Source organism: Miscanthus floridulus, chromosome 3, assembly GCF_019320115.1.
Source record: "Miscanthus floridulus cultivar M001 chromosome 3, ASM1932011v1, whole genome shotgun sequence".
NCBI lineage: Eukaryota > Viridiplantae > Streptophyta > Magnoliopsida > Poales > Poaceae > Miscanthus > Miscanthus floridulus.
In genome coordinates, this window is record NC_089582.1 from 91063806 (window position 1) to 91079041 (window position 15236).

The 15236-nt window shown below is 46.0% G+C and overlaps 1 protein-coding gene and 1 pseudogene across 1 annotated transcript; one reads left to right on the plus strand and one right to left on the minus strand.

Moving 5' to 3' along the window:
* Positions 1–7309: 7309 nt before the first annotated feature.
* LOC136544035 (secreted RxLR effector protein 161-like) lies at positions 7310–7681 on the minus strand. The gene has a single exon (XM_066536321.1). It carries the CDS (start codon positions 7679–7681, stop codon positions 7310–7312), a length of 372 nt encoding a protein of 123 aa, XP_066392418.1.
* A 4817-nt stretch (positions 7682–12498) lies between these two features.
* LOC136546108 (uncharacterized) lies at positions 12499–13836 on the plus strand (annotated as a pseudogene).
* The last annotated feature ends 1400 nt before the right edge of the window (positions 13837–15236 follow it).

A 15236-nucleotide genomic window follows, 5' to 3' on the forward strand; every position in this document is an offset into this window, starting at 1 on the left:
AGTTGCCGCTCTCCCTCGTAGAATCAAAGCTCCTCCTTGACGTCCGTTACCGCTCGGCAGAGAACATGCTCGCCGACCTGAACACGGTCCGCAAGTTCAACTAGTACGAATTTTCTACAATTTTCTAACTATTTTCTAAGTTTTTCATTTCATGGAAAATTTAATTCTAAAAAATAAAAGGCATGATTTCTAAGTATTTCATTTCATGAAAAAAATAATTCTAAGTGACCTGCTCGACATCGGCGAGCTCGTGGGCGTTTAGGTTGCCGAGGATAGTAACATTTGTAGATGACATTTGTAGGTCCGAAGTTATCAAATATCCATCAAATTATAGCTCAAAAACATGTTTCAATAAATAACCATCCGTACTAGTTGACCTTGCTTACGTGATCATCTCGGCGAGCATTTCTCCACCGGATGGCACCGTACTTGCTAAGGAAGAGCTCCGATTCTATGAGAAAGGGAACACGGTCTTCTACGACCGTTGCCGCTCTCCCTCATAGAATCAAAGCTCCTCCTTGACGTCCGTTACCGCTCGGCAGAGAACATGCTTGCCAAGCTGAACACGGTCCGCAAGTTCAACTAGTACGGATTTTCTACAATTTTCTAACTATTTTCTAAGTTTTTCATTTCATGGAAAAATTAATTCTAAGATCACGTAAGCCACCGGCGACGAGGATGGCGCGTGCTCCAGCGAGGACGAGCGAGGCGTGATTTTGATGAACTAATTTAACTTTTGTTTATCCAAACATATATGCAAATCATCATGTGATTTTGAGCTAAAAATGACATATAAAATCATAATAAAGTCCAACATATAAAGTTACACATGCATCTACATCGCAAAATGAGATAAGATACTGATAAAACATAAGATGATTAAGTTTGTTACCTCCAAAATCGAAGAGCAACACCAATGGAGGGGGAGAAAGCAAGAACAACAGCAAGCTGAAGAACAGAGGCAGTGAGTTTGAATGGAATGGCTCGGGCTCGGGGAGGAAGAAATGAGCTGGATTATAGGCCGGGATAATTAGTCCCGGTTAGGGGTCCAAACCGGGACTAAAGATTAATCTTTATTCTCGGGAAATTACCCAAACCGGGACTAAAAGCTTTAGTCCCGGTTGGTATTACGAACCGGGACTAAAGGTAAACCTTTAGTCCCGGTTGATAATACCAGCCGGGACTAAAGATCCCTGCCCCGTGGACGACCGTTGGGCAGGGACCTTTAGTCCCGGTTGGTATTACCAACCGGGACTAAAGGGTCCTTTAGTCCCGGGGGCAAAAAATGCCGAGGCTAATGCTAATTTGGGACATCGTTCTAAAGTCTGTTCTCTAGTAGTGTTGGCTTACCATTCAGAACCGAATCTGGACCGCTGACAGATTGGAAGCCCGGAACTGGCCAAATCAAAGGATCTATCCACTTTGTAGGATACATGCAGAATCTGAGTCTGCACCTCTTCAAAGAGTGCAGGTTCACGAAGCATTTGTGGAGCGAAATCGCCGCCTGGATGGCAACCCCTAATTTGCACCCGAATGCCTGGCCGCCTAGCGAGACACTCGAGAAGTGGTGGACGTCCATATCAGCTGCGCCAAGTGCAACCAGGAGAGGTCTCTGCTCGATCATCATCCTAGTTTGTTGGAAGGTTTGGAAGGAAAGAAATGCAAGAGTTTTCCAACACGCGGAATCCACAAACCTTGCAGTGCTTAAGAGAATCAAGGAAGAGGTGAGAGTTTGGATCATGGCGGGAGCAAAGCACCTGGCTACTATTGAGAGCCACTACCGTATGCAGTTTTGATCGACACCTCCCCCCAATGGAGGTTCTTTTTTTTCCTCTTTCGCTCTTTGTGTTTGTTTTTTAAAAGGTGGTTGTACAGTGCCTGCCGGTTCATTTTAAAAAAGAAACATCGTTCCGACGGTCTCGTGTGATTTCGGCTTTATAATCGTGTGCTACGGCCCGTGGTGATCTGTATGGGCCTACAAACCAACCTTGAGCCCACTCCCTTAATGGGCCTAGTGGAAACAAGCCTACGCATACTATTTAGGTAACGAAAATGGAATGTCCCCCCCCCCCACCCCCCAAAAAGTTATGAAAATAAAAAAGTCCATCCCTTAACTATTGCGCCAATTCTCGTTTACATCCTTCAATTAGCAAACCGGATTTTTAGACTCCCCAACTTTTGAACCTCCTTGAACAGTTTTACAAGCAGTTTTGGCTAATGTGGCCCTATGTTACTTTTGTCCTATATGTGACGTCACATTAGCCACAAGAAAGGTAAATTAGATTTTCGTGGAAGTTCAGGGAGATCAATAAAATTTACTTAAAATAGTTGAAATATTTTGTCAAAAAAATATACCAAATATTTTTCTAGGAAAAACATGTATTATAAAATATTAAAATCTTTTTTAAACTTAGGAATTTTGTTCTAACTCAAAAAATTATGAAACTAGTTTCATTTTTTTAAAAAAATATTATGCTTACACTTTTGTTCCTTACTTATAATTACTTCAACCTTTCATTGTAATATGATCTCCTAAAATCTAAAACTAGGCAAAGTATGAAAAGGAGGATACAACCATACAGGCTAAGAAAAATTCTTGCAAACCGCAGCATGAATCACCACGCAACCCGCTATGCAAACAGTAAATAATGTTTCACCAGCAGCATATCTTTGCTTAATCATCGAGACAAGCACGAGAAATTCCAATAAAATACAATACTACAAATAGTAGGCTATGAACAGTGTCCACAACCTTGTTTGTCATTGTCATCATAGGTCCGTGCACGCATCGGGAGAACATGATCGAGCAAGTAGGCAGTTTGGACGGCCTTGAGATGCCGGACTTATTGTGTTTTAGGAAAATTATGATACCATTTTCATATTTTCTAGGTTAAAACATATTTTATATGAATTTTCTGAGGTTATATCAAATTTTAGTATTTTTATTAAAATGTATTTTTCCCTAGGTAAATATTTCAATAGTTTTTTTAAAAAAAAATATTTATATAATTTTTTATAAAATTTAATTGATCTTCCTGAACTATCTCAAGTCCGATTTACCTTCCTCATGGCTGACGTGGCGCCATGTAGAATGGGTAACGTGGAGCCACATCAGCTAAAATCGCTCAGAGAGGTAAATTGGACAGCGTCAGAACTTTAAAGAGTCTAAAATTCTGATTTATCAATTAAGAAAAAAAGACTTTTTTCCTCGAAAATATAATGCAAATATACAACTAAAAAGAAGAAACATGGACACTTTTTCATGCGACAAAGTTTTGGGGTCCTCGTTCTCTATTCCTTGCGATCCGCGACTTCGTAGTTTCGCCGGGCAATCACTGGCTAAGAGAAGGAAGGTGGGACGCGCAATCACTGGCAACGAGAACCCAATCAATGGCAATCACTCTCCATCGTGCGTGACTCTTCTTTCTCCGCGATCGGCCAGCGCTGCACTCCACCACTCCGCGTGCCGTGAGACCCCGCTGCCATTCGCAGCCAAGTCCGCCTCTGCGATCTGCGCCCCGCCGCCTCCGCCAACGCAGGCTCGCTCTGGTCTCGGCACGTCATCCTCCAACATCACCAGGCTTCAACGCACCCCTCGTGCGACATCCTCCACCAGCCGCGTGGTCTCTGCGATCTCCCTCGCCGGGCCAACACGCCATGATCGCACGTGCCCGCGTCACCGACATCTGACCTGGAGCCCGCGTCGCCGGCGAGGATACCTTGGCGAACAGGCATCGCCGCCCATCACCCAGCGTCGAGGCAGCCCTATAACCGGCATTTGTGGGGGCCTGCCGTCCTTCCTACACACCGGAGACGGAGCCGACGTCGCCGACGTGGACCTACGAACACCCGCCGATCGAGCATCGCAGCCCATCGTGAACGCCGCCCATTCCAAGTGCTGTTGATTGGCCTACTATTCATTAATCGACAATTCAAGTTTGTTTTCCATCCCACCTACTGTTTATGGTCCGGCAATTGGTTTCGGAAGGAGAGAGGATTCAGTTAGATGCGAATTGCTTTCACTAGTCCTGTTTCTCATGCTTCCTACTCGATCATCTCCCTGATCTTTTCATCGGCATCAGGGATGATGATCGCACATGGCTCGCACTACTGTTTCTCAATCAATATATTTGTTTTGCTAATTCAGTGTTGATGCCCATTGACTGTATCAACATATGGTTAGTTTTCAGTTCAGTTCAGCCTGAATCAGCACATACATAGTTCAGTTCAGCAACACTAATACGCAGTACCGGATAGTAAACTTAGAGTTTTGCAGGCAACCTGAATCAGCATATGGTTAGTTTCCAGCTTCTCTAAAGCTTGGAATGCTTGACTCATTATTTGCACCAAGGAGTAGATATCTGAGAATTTGTTACAGTTTTGACAATTTGTTTGGTTACTTCCCTTCCTTCTTCCTATTATGATCACGCCGCGATCAAATGATGTAATCTTAAATATTCATGCCAGTTTGGCACTAAGCAATGCAAATACAGGTGGGGAAACTCTCCCCCACGGTGAACTTGTCAAAGAAAAATTTTGGTTGGTTAATGTCTGTTGTCAGATAAGGACTGCTGAGCATCCCTGCCGCCACCTTTTTAATGTGCCTAATACAGCTCTATAAAGAATTCCCAACGGTAATGACAACCATGCCACTGCAAATTTTTTCATCAGTTTTCAGTGGTTCAGAGGAATTCAGTAATTTGCATTTCAGCAACTTGTTCCTAAGGTATAATAGTTTACTTAGTTTGGTTAGGAATAATCTAAAACATGCTAATAGGTAAGCACAAGCGTAGTGCCCCATAGGATTAGCAATCCTTTCCCTATGTTGACTAAAATGCTTACTTGCTCCAAGATTATCATATTGCATTTCTTATCACGGTTCAGAAATTCACTTGTTCCAAATTGCTGGATTGCATTTCTTATCACATTTCACAATTGCTGAGATGGGCGATGAGTATGTGGATGCTGTTGTGATACCGACAGTGCATTATGAGTCAGTGAAGATTAAGAATGATTCCGAGGAGGCTAGCAGCTCAAGCGGAGCAGAAAGAGCAGCTCATCTTCATCCAACAAATAGGAAATATTTGTCAAATTTGATACAGTATATATGTGCAGATAGATAGTTTAGAGTTTGCAACAGTCATCTTCCTATAGATATCAAGGAAATAGAGAATGGTCGAACACCTTCATGTAGCAGTATCTTTTGTGGTTATATGCGCTTGCTGATTTGGTTAATTCATTTTGTACTTTTGTTTTTTCAGGTGCAGGACTAATATGGAAATAGTACCTGAAATAGTGCGAGCCATCTTCAATGGTTTCAAGGGGCGAGCCATCTACTGATCTTTGCTGCCCCCTAATCCAAAGGTTCTAGCTTGGTCTTGCCAAGCTTGGCACTCTGGTTTTTCCTCCATGTGCGCACCATTTTTTTTTCAAAAGTCAAAGCACTTCCTGAATACATTTCTAAGTAGTAAAACATGAACCCAAATATTTAGATATAGCCACGATACTAAATTATGCTTCAGATGGGTTGCTTTTGTTTTTGCTATTAGCTTACTCACCATTTGACAGTTACCGCTTTTTCTAACTTACATTGTTTGAAATATTTTCAGCCTTTGTTGTTTCTTTTCAAACCGCAAGGCTAAGCTAGAATATGTTGAATTTCAGTGTTGGTTTTGTAAAGCAGTTCAATATTTCTGGCATCTTAAATAATTTTGAGATTACATCGTTTGGTTTATTTTCCCTGCCTTAGTTTGATATAATATATTTATTTATTTTGGTTAGTTTTGAACATATCGGTTCCTTACTGCATTGTAGTAACAACTAACAATCAAGCGTATTATTGTTTTCTTTTTACCAAAGTAATTGCTTTTATTTCAGCTGGCCTTTGTTCTTGATGGAGTACTTCACTACTGCTCCCGTCAGATAATGTACTCCTCTTTAAGGTAAACCCTCTGTCTTGTAATTGGTTCTTTTCTACTATATAGTTGTCCTAAGCATTAAACGTAGACTAATTACAAATGTTTGAGACCTGCTTGGATTATTCAAGGCTTACAAACCTTGTGTGCAATGTAAAATGACAAAAAAAAAACTTTCAAGGAGGAGAATGGTTGAACCGATTCTTTTGATTGCATCATCTAGGAAAATTGCCCCAACATACATAATTATTGGCCCCATTGCAACACATAGCACATACCTTGACTATGCAAGGCCGCAGCTCGGCCCGTGATGAGGTGGTCGGCATCTGCACCGTGTAGCTCCCCATATGCCATGAGTGTCAGAGCGTATCCATGTGGAAGATAGTCAATGGCAGCAAGATTGGATTGTGTCCGAGATTGTTGCGTGTGCTCACGCTGCCCTGTTTCGACAGGCATGCCATGGATGCTGTGCTTAACTGCTGGGCGGCCAATGCACACACCATCCATTCGGTGATGCCTAGATTAACTAAGAGGAGTTTGTCATGGTCATGATGACTAGATGAGAAGGAATGCCTTGTTGGTCCCGAGATCCTCCGCACAGGTGAGTCGTCCGATAACCATAGTTGCCAACCACATACACTAAGGCTGGAGGTAGAAGAGGGAAGGAGAACAGAGCGCGCACATGCAGCACAAGCACCAGCGTTGGCCGGAGCTCTACATAGGAGATGGCAAAACTGAACTCACTCACTTTACTGAGTTGCAGTGGGAAGCTATATATACAACTCTACCCATCTAATCCTATTACATAGACATGCCAGACTACCATGCTGCTACAGTGACTAGATATGACAGCAGGGCTGACTTTGGCGCCTGCCCCTACTATGGCTATAGTGCGGCAGGGGAGCCTTTCAGTGCCTGGCCTTGCCGCGGCTATAGTGTAGCAGCAGGGAGCAGTTTTGGCGCCTGCCCCTGCTGCGTGTTTAGAGATGAGAGAGCAGCAGATTACTTTACAATTCTTCCCCTAATCCTGCTGTTAACCCTAGAACCTCCATCATGTCGATCATCTTCTTCAGCTCCGTGAACCAAAGACGGCCGAGCGGCTTGGTGAGGACGTCTGCGAGTTGCCGATCGGTTTCGACGAACTCGATGATGATCTGCCGCCATCGACACAGTCCCCTGAGGAAGTGGAACTTGATGTCGATGTGCTTGCTCCGGTCGTGGAGAACCGGATTCTTCACGAGAGCGATGGCGGGCTGGTTGTCCACCATTAGTTCTGGTGGGTGAGCTTCCACACCGGTCAGCTCGCCCAGTAGCCGGCGCAGCCACATAGCTTGGCACGCCATTGTGGCCACCTCCACCTACTCTTCCTCGCACGTGGACAGCGCCGCCACCTTCTATTTTAGCGGCAGTCTTGAGATTAGAGCCGACCCGAGGAAGACGAGCACGCCAGAGGTGCTTCGTCGTCCATCGATGTCCCCTGCCATGTCTGCATCGCTGAACACAGTGAGTTGCAACCCACTTCCGCCAGTCTTGGGGAAGACGATCCTCTGATCCACCGTCCCCTTAACGTAGCACAGCAGCCGCTTCATCGCGGCCCAGTGATCCTCTCGGGGATCCTCCATGAAACGGCTAACGTAGCTCACGGTGAACACAATGTCCGGCCTCATGTGGACTAGGTAGCGTAGACCGCCGATGATACTCTGGTAGAGTGTTGCATCTACCCTCGCCACGATACTGGCCTTCGTCAGCTTCAGCCGCTCCTCCATCGGAGTCACACATGGCTTGCACTCGGCCATGCCGCTCCGCTCTAACAGCTTCGAGGCGTACGCGCTATGACCGAGCGTGAGCGCCTCCTTCCCCTATGTCACATTGATGCCGAGGTAGTAGGAGAGCACGTCGAAATCGCTCATTCGAAAATGAGCCATCATCTCACGCTTGAAGCTGTCGATGTCCTCCGCACACGTGCCGGTGACGATCAAGTCATCCACATACACGTTGATGATGAGCTACTCCTTTCCCCATCGCCGCGTGTAGAGCGCGTGCTCGGTTGCACACCGTGTGAACCCAAGCTCGCCTAGCGTGGCGTCAAGCTTGGCATTCCATGCTCGAAGGGCCTACCGCAGCCCATAGAGCGCCTTGCGTAGTCGGAGCACCCTGAGCTCCGCTCCCTTGATGGTGAAACCCGAAGATTGCCTGACGAAGACTGTCTCCGCCAGCTCGCCATTGAGGAAGGCTTATTTTACATTCAGGTGATGGACATGCCAGTCCTTCGCTACTGCCAAAGCCAGCAGCAGTCAGATAGACTCCATGTGCGCTACCGGTGCAAAGACTTCCTCAAAGTTGATGCCCTCACACTGGATAATGCCTTAGGCAACGAGGCGGGCCTTGTGCTTGACAATGGTGCCGCGCTCGTCCCGCTTGACCTTGTACACCCACTTTAGGCCGATCGGACGGCATCCTAGAGGTGGATAGACAAGCTCCTAAGTCTCGTTTTCCTCGATCGCCTTCATCTCCTCCAGCATCGCCAGTCGCCAATTTGCATCGCGCTCGGCCAGTGCGAACGTGGATGGTTCCTCTGCACTAACGAGAAGCAGCTCTAGGTCATTGAGTAGCCAACCCACCGGTCCTAAGGACCCTGTGCCATCGATGATGTTGTCCAGCCTACGGAACCGTACCTCCTCACCATCGTGGAAAGCATCCACGGACTCTGTGATGTCGCTTGGAGGTGAGGCAAACTCGATCGGTGTGGATGGAGTCCCCTATTCCGCCGGAGTGGTCGGCACAGCACCTAGAATGCTCAGCACCCTGGCTATAGTGCTTGGCACTAATCCTGGACCAATTGTCACCACTCCTGGAGTGGTTGGCACCACTACAGGAGTGCTCAACACCAGTCTTGGAGTGGTCTGTACCACTGCAAGACCTGTCGGCTGTGCTACGGGAGCATTCGACACCTATCCTAGAGTGGTTGGCACGACTGCAGGACCGCTTGGCACCACTCCTAGAGTGCTCGGCATCCCTCCCGGAGTGCTCGGCTCTGTTGTTAGAGTGGTTGGCACCTCCTCTCTAGCGTTTCCACCACCGTGGATGACCAAGTGTTCAACAACGAAGGTGCTGGTGAAGCCGCCAGCTTCCCCCATGCTCGAACTGTCCTAGTCCTAGGGTGCCTTCTCGTCGAACATGATGTCGCACGAGACAACCACCTTGCCTCCGCATGGGTCGTAGAGCTAGTATGCCTTGGTAACTTCCTCATAGCCTAGGAGCACCATCGGTGTGCTCCTGTCCTCCAGCTTGGTGAGGACCGGCTTCATCTTCTTGATGTGGCCAATGCAGCCAAATGTCTAGAGGAAGGACAAGCTTGGCTTGCGTCCATACCAAGCTTTGAACGGAGTCACGCCCTTCAGGGCCTTTGTGGGTGCGCGGTTGAGAATGAACACCACCGTGGTCATGCCTCACTCTAGAACCTTGCCAGCATGCTCTTGGCCTTCATCATGGATCGAGCCATGCCAATCATCGTCTGGTTCCACCGCTCCACCATGCCATTCTGCTGTGGTGAGTATAGCGTAGTGTGGTGTCGCGCCACACCCTAATCCATGGAGTACGCATCAAACTCCACCGAAGTGAATTCACCGCTATGATCAGTCCGTAGCACGCACAGCTTCTTGCCACTCTCCACCTCCACGCACGCCTTGAACTTCTTGATCGCCTCCGCCGCCTCATCCTTGCTCATTAGAAGTTGCAGTCATATATAGGGACTGTAATCATCCATGAGCAGGAGGAAGTATCACTGACCACCGTTTGTGGCTGGCGTGATTGGCCTGTAGAAATCGCCGTGGACGAGCTTGAGAGCGTCTACCGCGTGATATTTGGTCCCCTTTGGGAATGATAGCCTCCTCTTCTTCCTAGCCAGGCAGCTATCACACAGCTCACCTGTGTGCTTGATGTGGGGCAGCCCTCGGACCATCTTCTCTAGCCGACCGAGCGTGTCGAAGCTGAGATGGCCGAACTGGACATGCTACAGCGATGGCTCCTTGGTGTGTCGTGCTGCCAGGCACACCGGCTGCTCCACCTTCAAGTTGAGTAGGTATAGCCAATTCTAGGACCTCTTCACCTTGGCAAGAAGGCGCTGCTCTTGGTCCCTGATCTTGAGGATGCTGTCCTCAATCAATACCTTGCTACCATGCTCATCTAGCTAGCCAATGCCGATGATGCTTGAATGCAGCTGTGGGATGTAATATACAACCGTCAGCGCGCGGTGCTTGCCGTTCTGGCACCTAAAGATGATGGTGTCGTGCCCTCGGATCGCCACCCTTGAGCCGTCACCGAACTTCACCGTGCCGGTCACATTGTTGTCGAGCTCAGAGCTGGCTTCCTTGGAGCCTGTCATGTGGTTCCTGGCGCCAGAGTCCAGGTACCACCGTTGCTCGTACTCGCTGCCCACACGTCCGAGGTTGACTTGGGTGCATGGTTCGTCGAGTTGGATAGCCTTCAGAGCCTTGGCGTACCCTTCCACCACCATCACCTCTCCCTTCTCCTTGGCCTCAACGTCGTGCAGTGTACAGAACATCACCATCAGGAGAGTGGCCTCATCAGTCTGCACTAAATGAGCCTCGGCCTTCTTCTCCTACTTGTGATTTGGATACTCCTTTGCCCAATAACCCATTTTCCCACAGCATCGGCTGGTGTTGGGGCCGACCTTCTTCTTCTTCTCCGAAGAAGCCTTGCCATGGCGCTTGCTATCGCCACTACGGCTGGAGGAGGCTTCCTCAGACTTCTTCTCCTTCATCCGGGCAGCCCACTCCTCCTCTACCAGCAGCAGCTTGCCACTGTCTATCGTTGCTGTGGCCTGCTCCATGCGCTCATCCACCGCCCACAGACGGCCTATCACATTCTTAATGGTGAGGGTGGACAAGTCCAGCATCGTCTCTATGGAAAGAGCGATCTGGATGTACATCACCAGCATGGAGTGGAGGTACATGGAGACCGCCTCTTCTTCATCAATGGTGATGCCATGGCTCCTTAGCTTGCTGATGAGCGACTGCAGACGGAGAGAGAAGTCCTCCACCAACTCACCATCCTTGAACTTGAGGTTGGCATACTCCTGCTTCAGCAGCTGGGCCGTCGCCTTCTTTGCACCGTCGGAGCCAACGCGCATCGCAGCAATGGCCTCCTAGGAAGAGTTCTTTGCCCCCAACAACTCCCTGTACTCTGCTGGCACAACAGTGAGGATAGCCTCCAACGCTGACATGTCGTCTTCTTCGCTGTCGGTGCCCTTCTTAGTGGCATTCCAGAGTCATCGGGCTTTGAGCTTAACCTTCATGGTCACTGACCACTCGCCATAGTTGGTGCAAGTCAACGTCGGCCAACTGGTGCTGCTGACCTCCCGCACCATGCGCACGACGACCTCCTATCATGGCTGGGCAGCCACAATAGCGCCATTGCTGTCGCCAATCTCCAAACCATCCATCATCTCCAGCAGTTAGTCCGGCGACGGCGCTTGTACGGCTCTAATACCACTTGTTGATCCCGAGATCTCCTGCACGGGTGATCCGACCGCTCACCGTCGTTGCCGACCACATACACTACGGCTAGAGGTAGAAGAGGGAGAGAAAACAGAGCACGCACACACACAGCACAAGCACTAGCGCTGGCCGGAGGTCCACAGAGGAGATGACAAAACTGAATTCGCTCACTTTACTGAGTTGCAGTGGGAAGCTCTATATACAACTCTACCCATTTAATCCTAGTACACAGACATGCCAGGCTGCCATGCTGCTACAGTGACTAGATGTGACAGCAGGGCTGACTTTGGCACATGCCCCTGCTGTGGCTATAGTGCGGCAGGGGAGCCTTTTGGCGCCTGCCCCTACCATGGCTACAGTGCAGCAGTAGGGAGCCCTTTTGGCGTCTGCCCCTGCCGCACGTTTAGAGATGGGAGAGCAGCAGATTACTTTACATGCCTATCCATTGATAACAAGCAAGATAAAGGGGTGATATGTAGTGCAACAAGCATTAAGATCACGAATGAAGTGTCGTTTTGTATTATTTATCGTGGTATTATTTTTTACCCGTTGCAACGCACAAGGTTTTAACCTATAACACTCAAATTATGATTTCTTTACAACCTGCAAGTAGTTAGCCGTTACTCTTCAGATATCCAACTGAATGAAGTTCAATTCTGCTCTGGATTTGTTGCCCTGTTGCCTGATAGCTCTGTAAGATAGATGGAATGAAGTATGGTATCTCAATTCCTTACATGATCTACTATGTTTGAACTGCTAGGACTTGAAGGCCAAATATGCCATAAATCGAATATGTGTTTTCCTTCTAATGTCCCATCATTTGAGTTCCAAAAAAATACACTCCTTGTATGTATATATGGTCTATCTGGATGTATGGATTTTGATATATATACTGTAGATCATTTCAAAGCACCGAGACATTCGAATGATGCATGCATATATCTCTTTACTAATAATATATATAATCTGATTTGTTTCATTAGTCACAGTAATTTTATGTTTCGAATTGCCAATAGCATGAAGCTGAAAACTAACCATATGTGGTCTTTTCTTTGATTCTTTATTTCCCCTACAGCCACCCAGCTTGCACTGCTTTTCACTTGTCCATATTGAATTGGGCACATTATTTCAAAGGCACAGTATTGCTAAAAGTAACAGGTAGTGTTGATGGACACGCCAAGGCCAACTGGTGATCGAGTACCTTTGGGGGACCTTATAAATACAACACATGGAGGTATATAAACTTTTACAGTCTCCCTACATATTCTATGTTTATATGTTTGTAACTCCTCACCAAACTTTATTGAAGGGAATCATACCCGATCAGGGTTGGTGCCACTAGATGGGGATCCTAATGAGCAGAAGAGGCAGAGGGAGAGAGAACAATATGCAACAATGTCTGATGAAAAGAGGAGTGGAAGAAACAAGAAATCCCGTCAGAGGTACCAGATGAATAACCAAGAGAATGTTGATCTTGAAGACAATATGGCTGCCCATTCAATAGGTATGGTGGTATTGCTGAGTGTTATTTTAATTGCCATACATGTTATAATTAATAACAATTACTATGTTTAAACTTGCAGATGCGAATACAAATAATGAAACAAACAAAAATAGTGACGGGCTTCATAGGTAGTCAACCTACAGTAATGGCTTACAACAATTATTAGGTTACTTATTCTGCTAATAAAAGTATTTATTGGTGCGGCGACCGAAATTATCATGGCAACATAGTTTGCTTATTGTATGGTTCAATTTTAATTATATAGTTATATTTGTAGACGGTCCGGAACCTTTAAGTAGCATTGGTGGCACTGGTGACGTGCATAACACTGACAGTGAGGAAGATATCAGCACTATTCATGAAACGGGTACACTTTTGCATCCATTGCCTAATATTATGGTGAATCGTGCATGTGTTAGTTTCTTTCAATTGTGCTTAGACACCATCCTAGCATGCATTGATTAAGATGTCATTCCATGATATATAGGTTCTGGATATGTACCCAGTCCCATCAACCAGCTTGTCACGTGTCCAAAAGAGCATAAGCATGATCGTGATAGAGCACGAAAAGCTGCAATATCTCCTGAACAAAGGGCGCTATTGAATAAGAGACAACGTGAATTATATGCACAAAAAATGCACCAAAAAAGTCTGCAAAGATGGTACAAATGACTCCAAAGGAGACTTCCTAGTCAACAGGTATTGCAATAATATTGATTTCTTTACAGCAAAAAATTTTGTGGTGCTGTAGGATACTTATTATATCAATAAAATTTTAGACAGTCTTGTCCCTTTAAGTATTGGAGGAAATGAGGAATCACCCCCTCCTGGTGATGTTGACGACAGTTTAGCTGAGACGGATATCAACACTGTTCATGAAACAGGTAGGCCTTTATAGATTGTAGCTTTGTTTTTAATTACAAAAGAAGTTTGAACACCATTGTAGTTGACACTGTTGCATAAACTTTATTATCATAGAATTTGAATTATTGTGTCCTTCATCGATGAGACATTGAGACCGTACTTTTTCTTATTACATATAGGTGCTGTAAATGCATCTAATTCCATAGACAATATTGTCATGTGTCCAAAAGAGCGTAAGCGTGAGCTAGATAGAGCACGACGGAATGCAATGTCTCCTGAACAAAAGGCGCTAATAAACAAGAGGTGGCGTGACTTGTATACGGCAAAAAATGCTACAAGAAAACTACAAATGACTCCACAAAAGAAGAAGGTGAAACAAAAAGAGATCAAGAAAAACCACAATAGGATGGTGAGAGAACACCGAGCCAACAATTTGCATCCAGATTCAATAGCCATGGAGAGCCCTCACTTTAACCGTCTGCTTATTTTCCCTTCTTCACCTCAATCGCCTAAAACGCCTTCACACGATATGGAAATACCCAAATCGAGGGGCACGACTGTTGACATTGCGCTATCTGTAGTTCAAAATCCCGAAGTCCAAACCCCTAAATTGACTCCACAAACCATACATAGGCATCGAGTGACCACTAGAGAGAGAAATTCTCTTCTATCCCATCGCAATCGGGCTTTTGAAGCAAACATTGGAAGAAGGGCTAGAGGGTATGCTGATGGAAAGTGCAATGATTCGAACGACCCAACTCAATCGAGTGTGGTCTATAACGGTAATTAGCCTAGATCACTATATATTGTTGGCACTTTCACCTTCACTCTTCTATTTCGAAAACTAATACCTTTTCTTACTACCGATGGTGTCACCTAGGAAACTCTAGTTCCACCACCAAATGATTGCATAGGTACACAGACACAACCGTCTGTAGTTGATAGTACCCCTTCAATGTCTCCAAACAATGCACAAGCTTATACACCATACTCTATGGTCGAGGATGGTATTTTCTTTATTAAATTTATCCTTTTTGTTTTTTTTGTATGCCATTATGTTTTCTCTCATCATATATGTGGCCGTGTTGCACAGACTATGATGAGGATGTCATATTTGAGGAGGACGAGGAAGATGATGAGGCGTACTTTTTTGCCGGACAAGGTGCACCGCGTAACAGTCAAAACATTCTTTCACAAACTTTCTTTCAACGCATAACATATCAACATTTTGTCAGAAGATGACGAGGAGGGAACCGACGTTGAGGACAATGTCTTATTTGTTGTTCTTCTAATTATATAAAGTAGGCCAAGTTATACGATTCCTGACTCTCGATATCCTTCTCTTCCAGAAAATATATGCTTTAACAAAAATGCCAGAATTCTGTAAAAGATACACTACAAAAGAAATGGCTGATGCGATTGGTGTATGTGAGA

Excerpts from the sequence above, each read along its gene's own strand:
- LOC136544035 (XM_066536321.1), bottom strand. The coding sequence starts at position 7,681 with ATGGAGGAGCGGCTGAAGCTGACGAAGGCCAGTATCGTGGCGAGGGTA.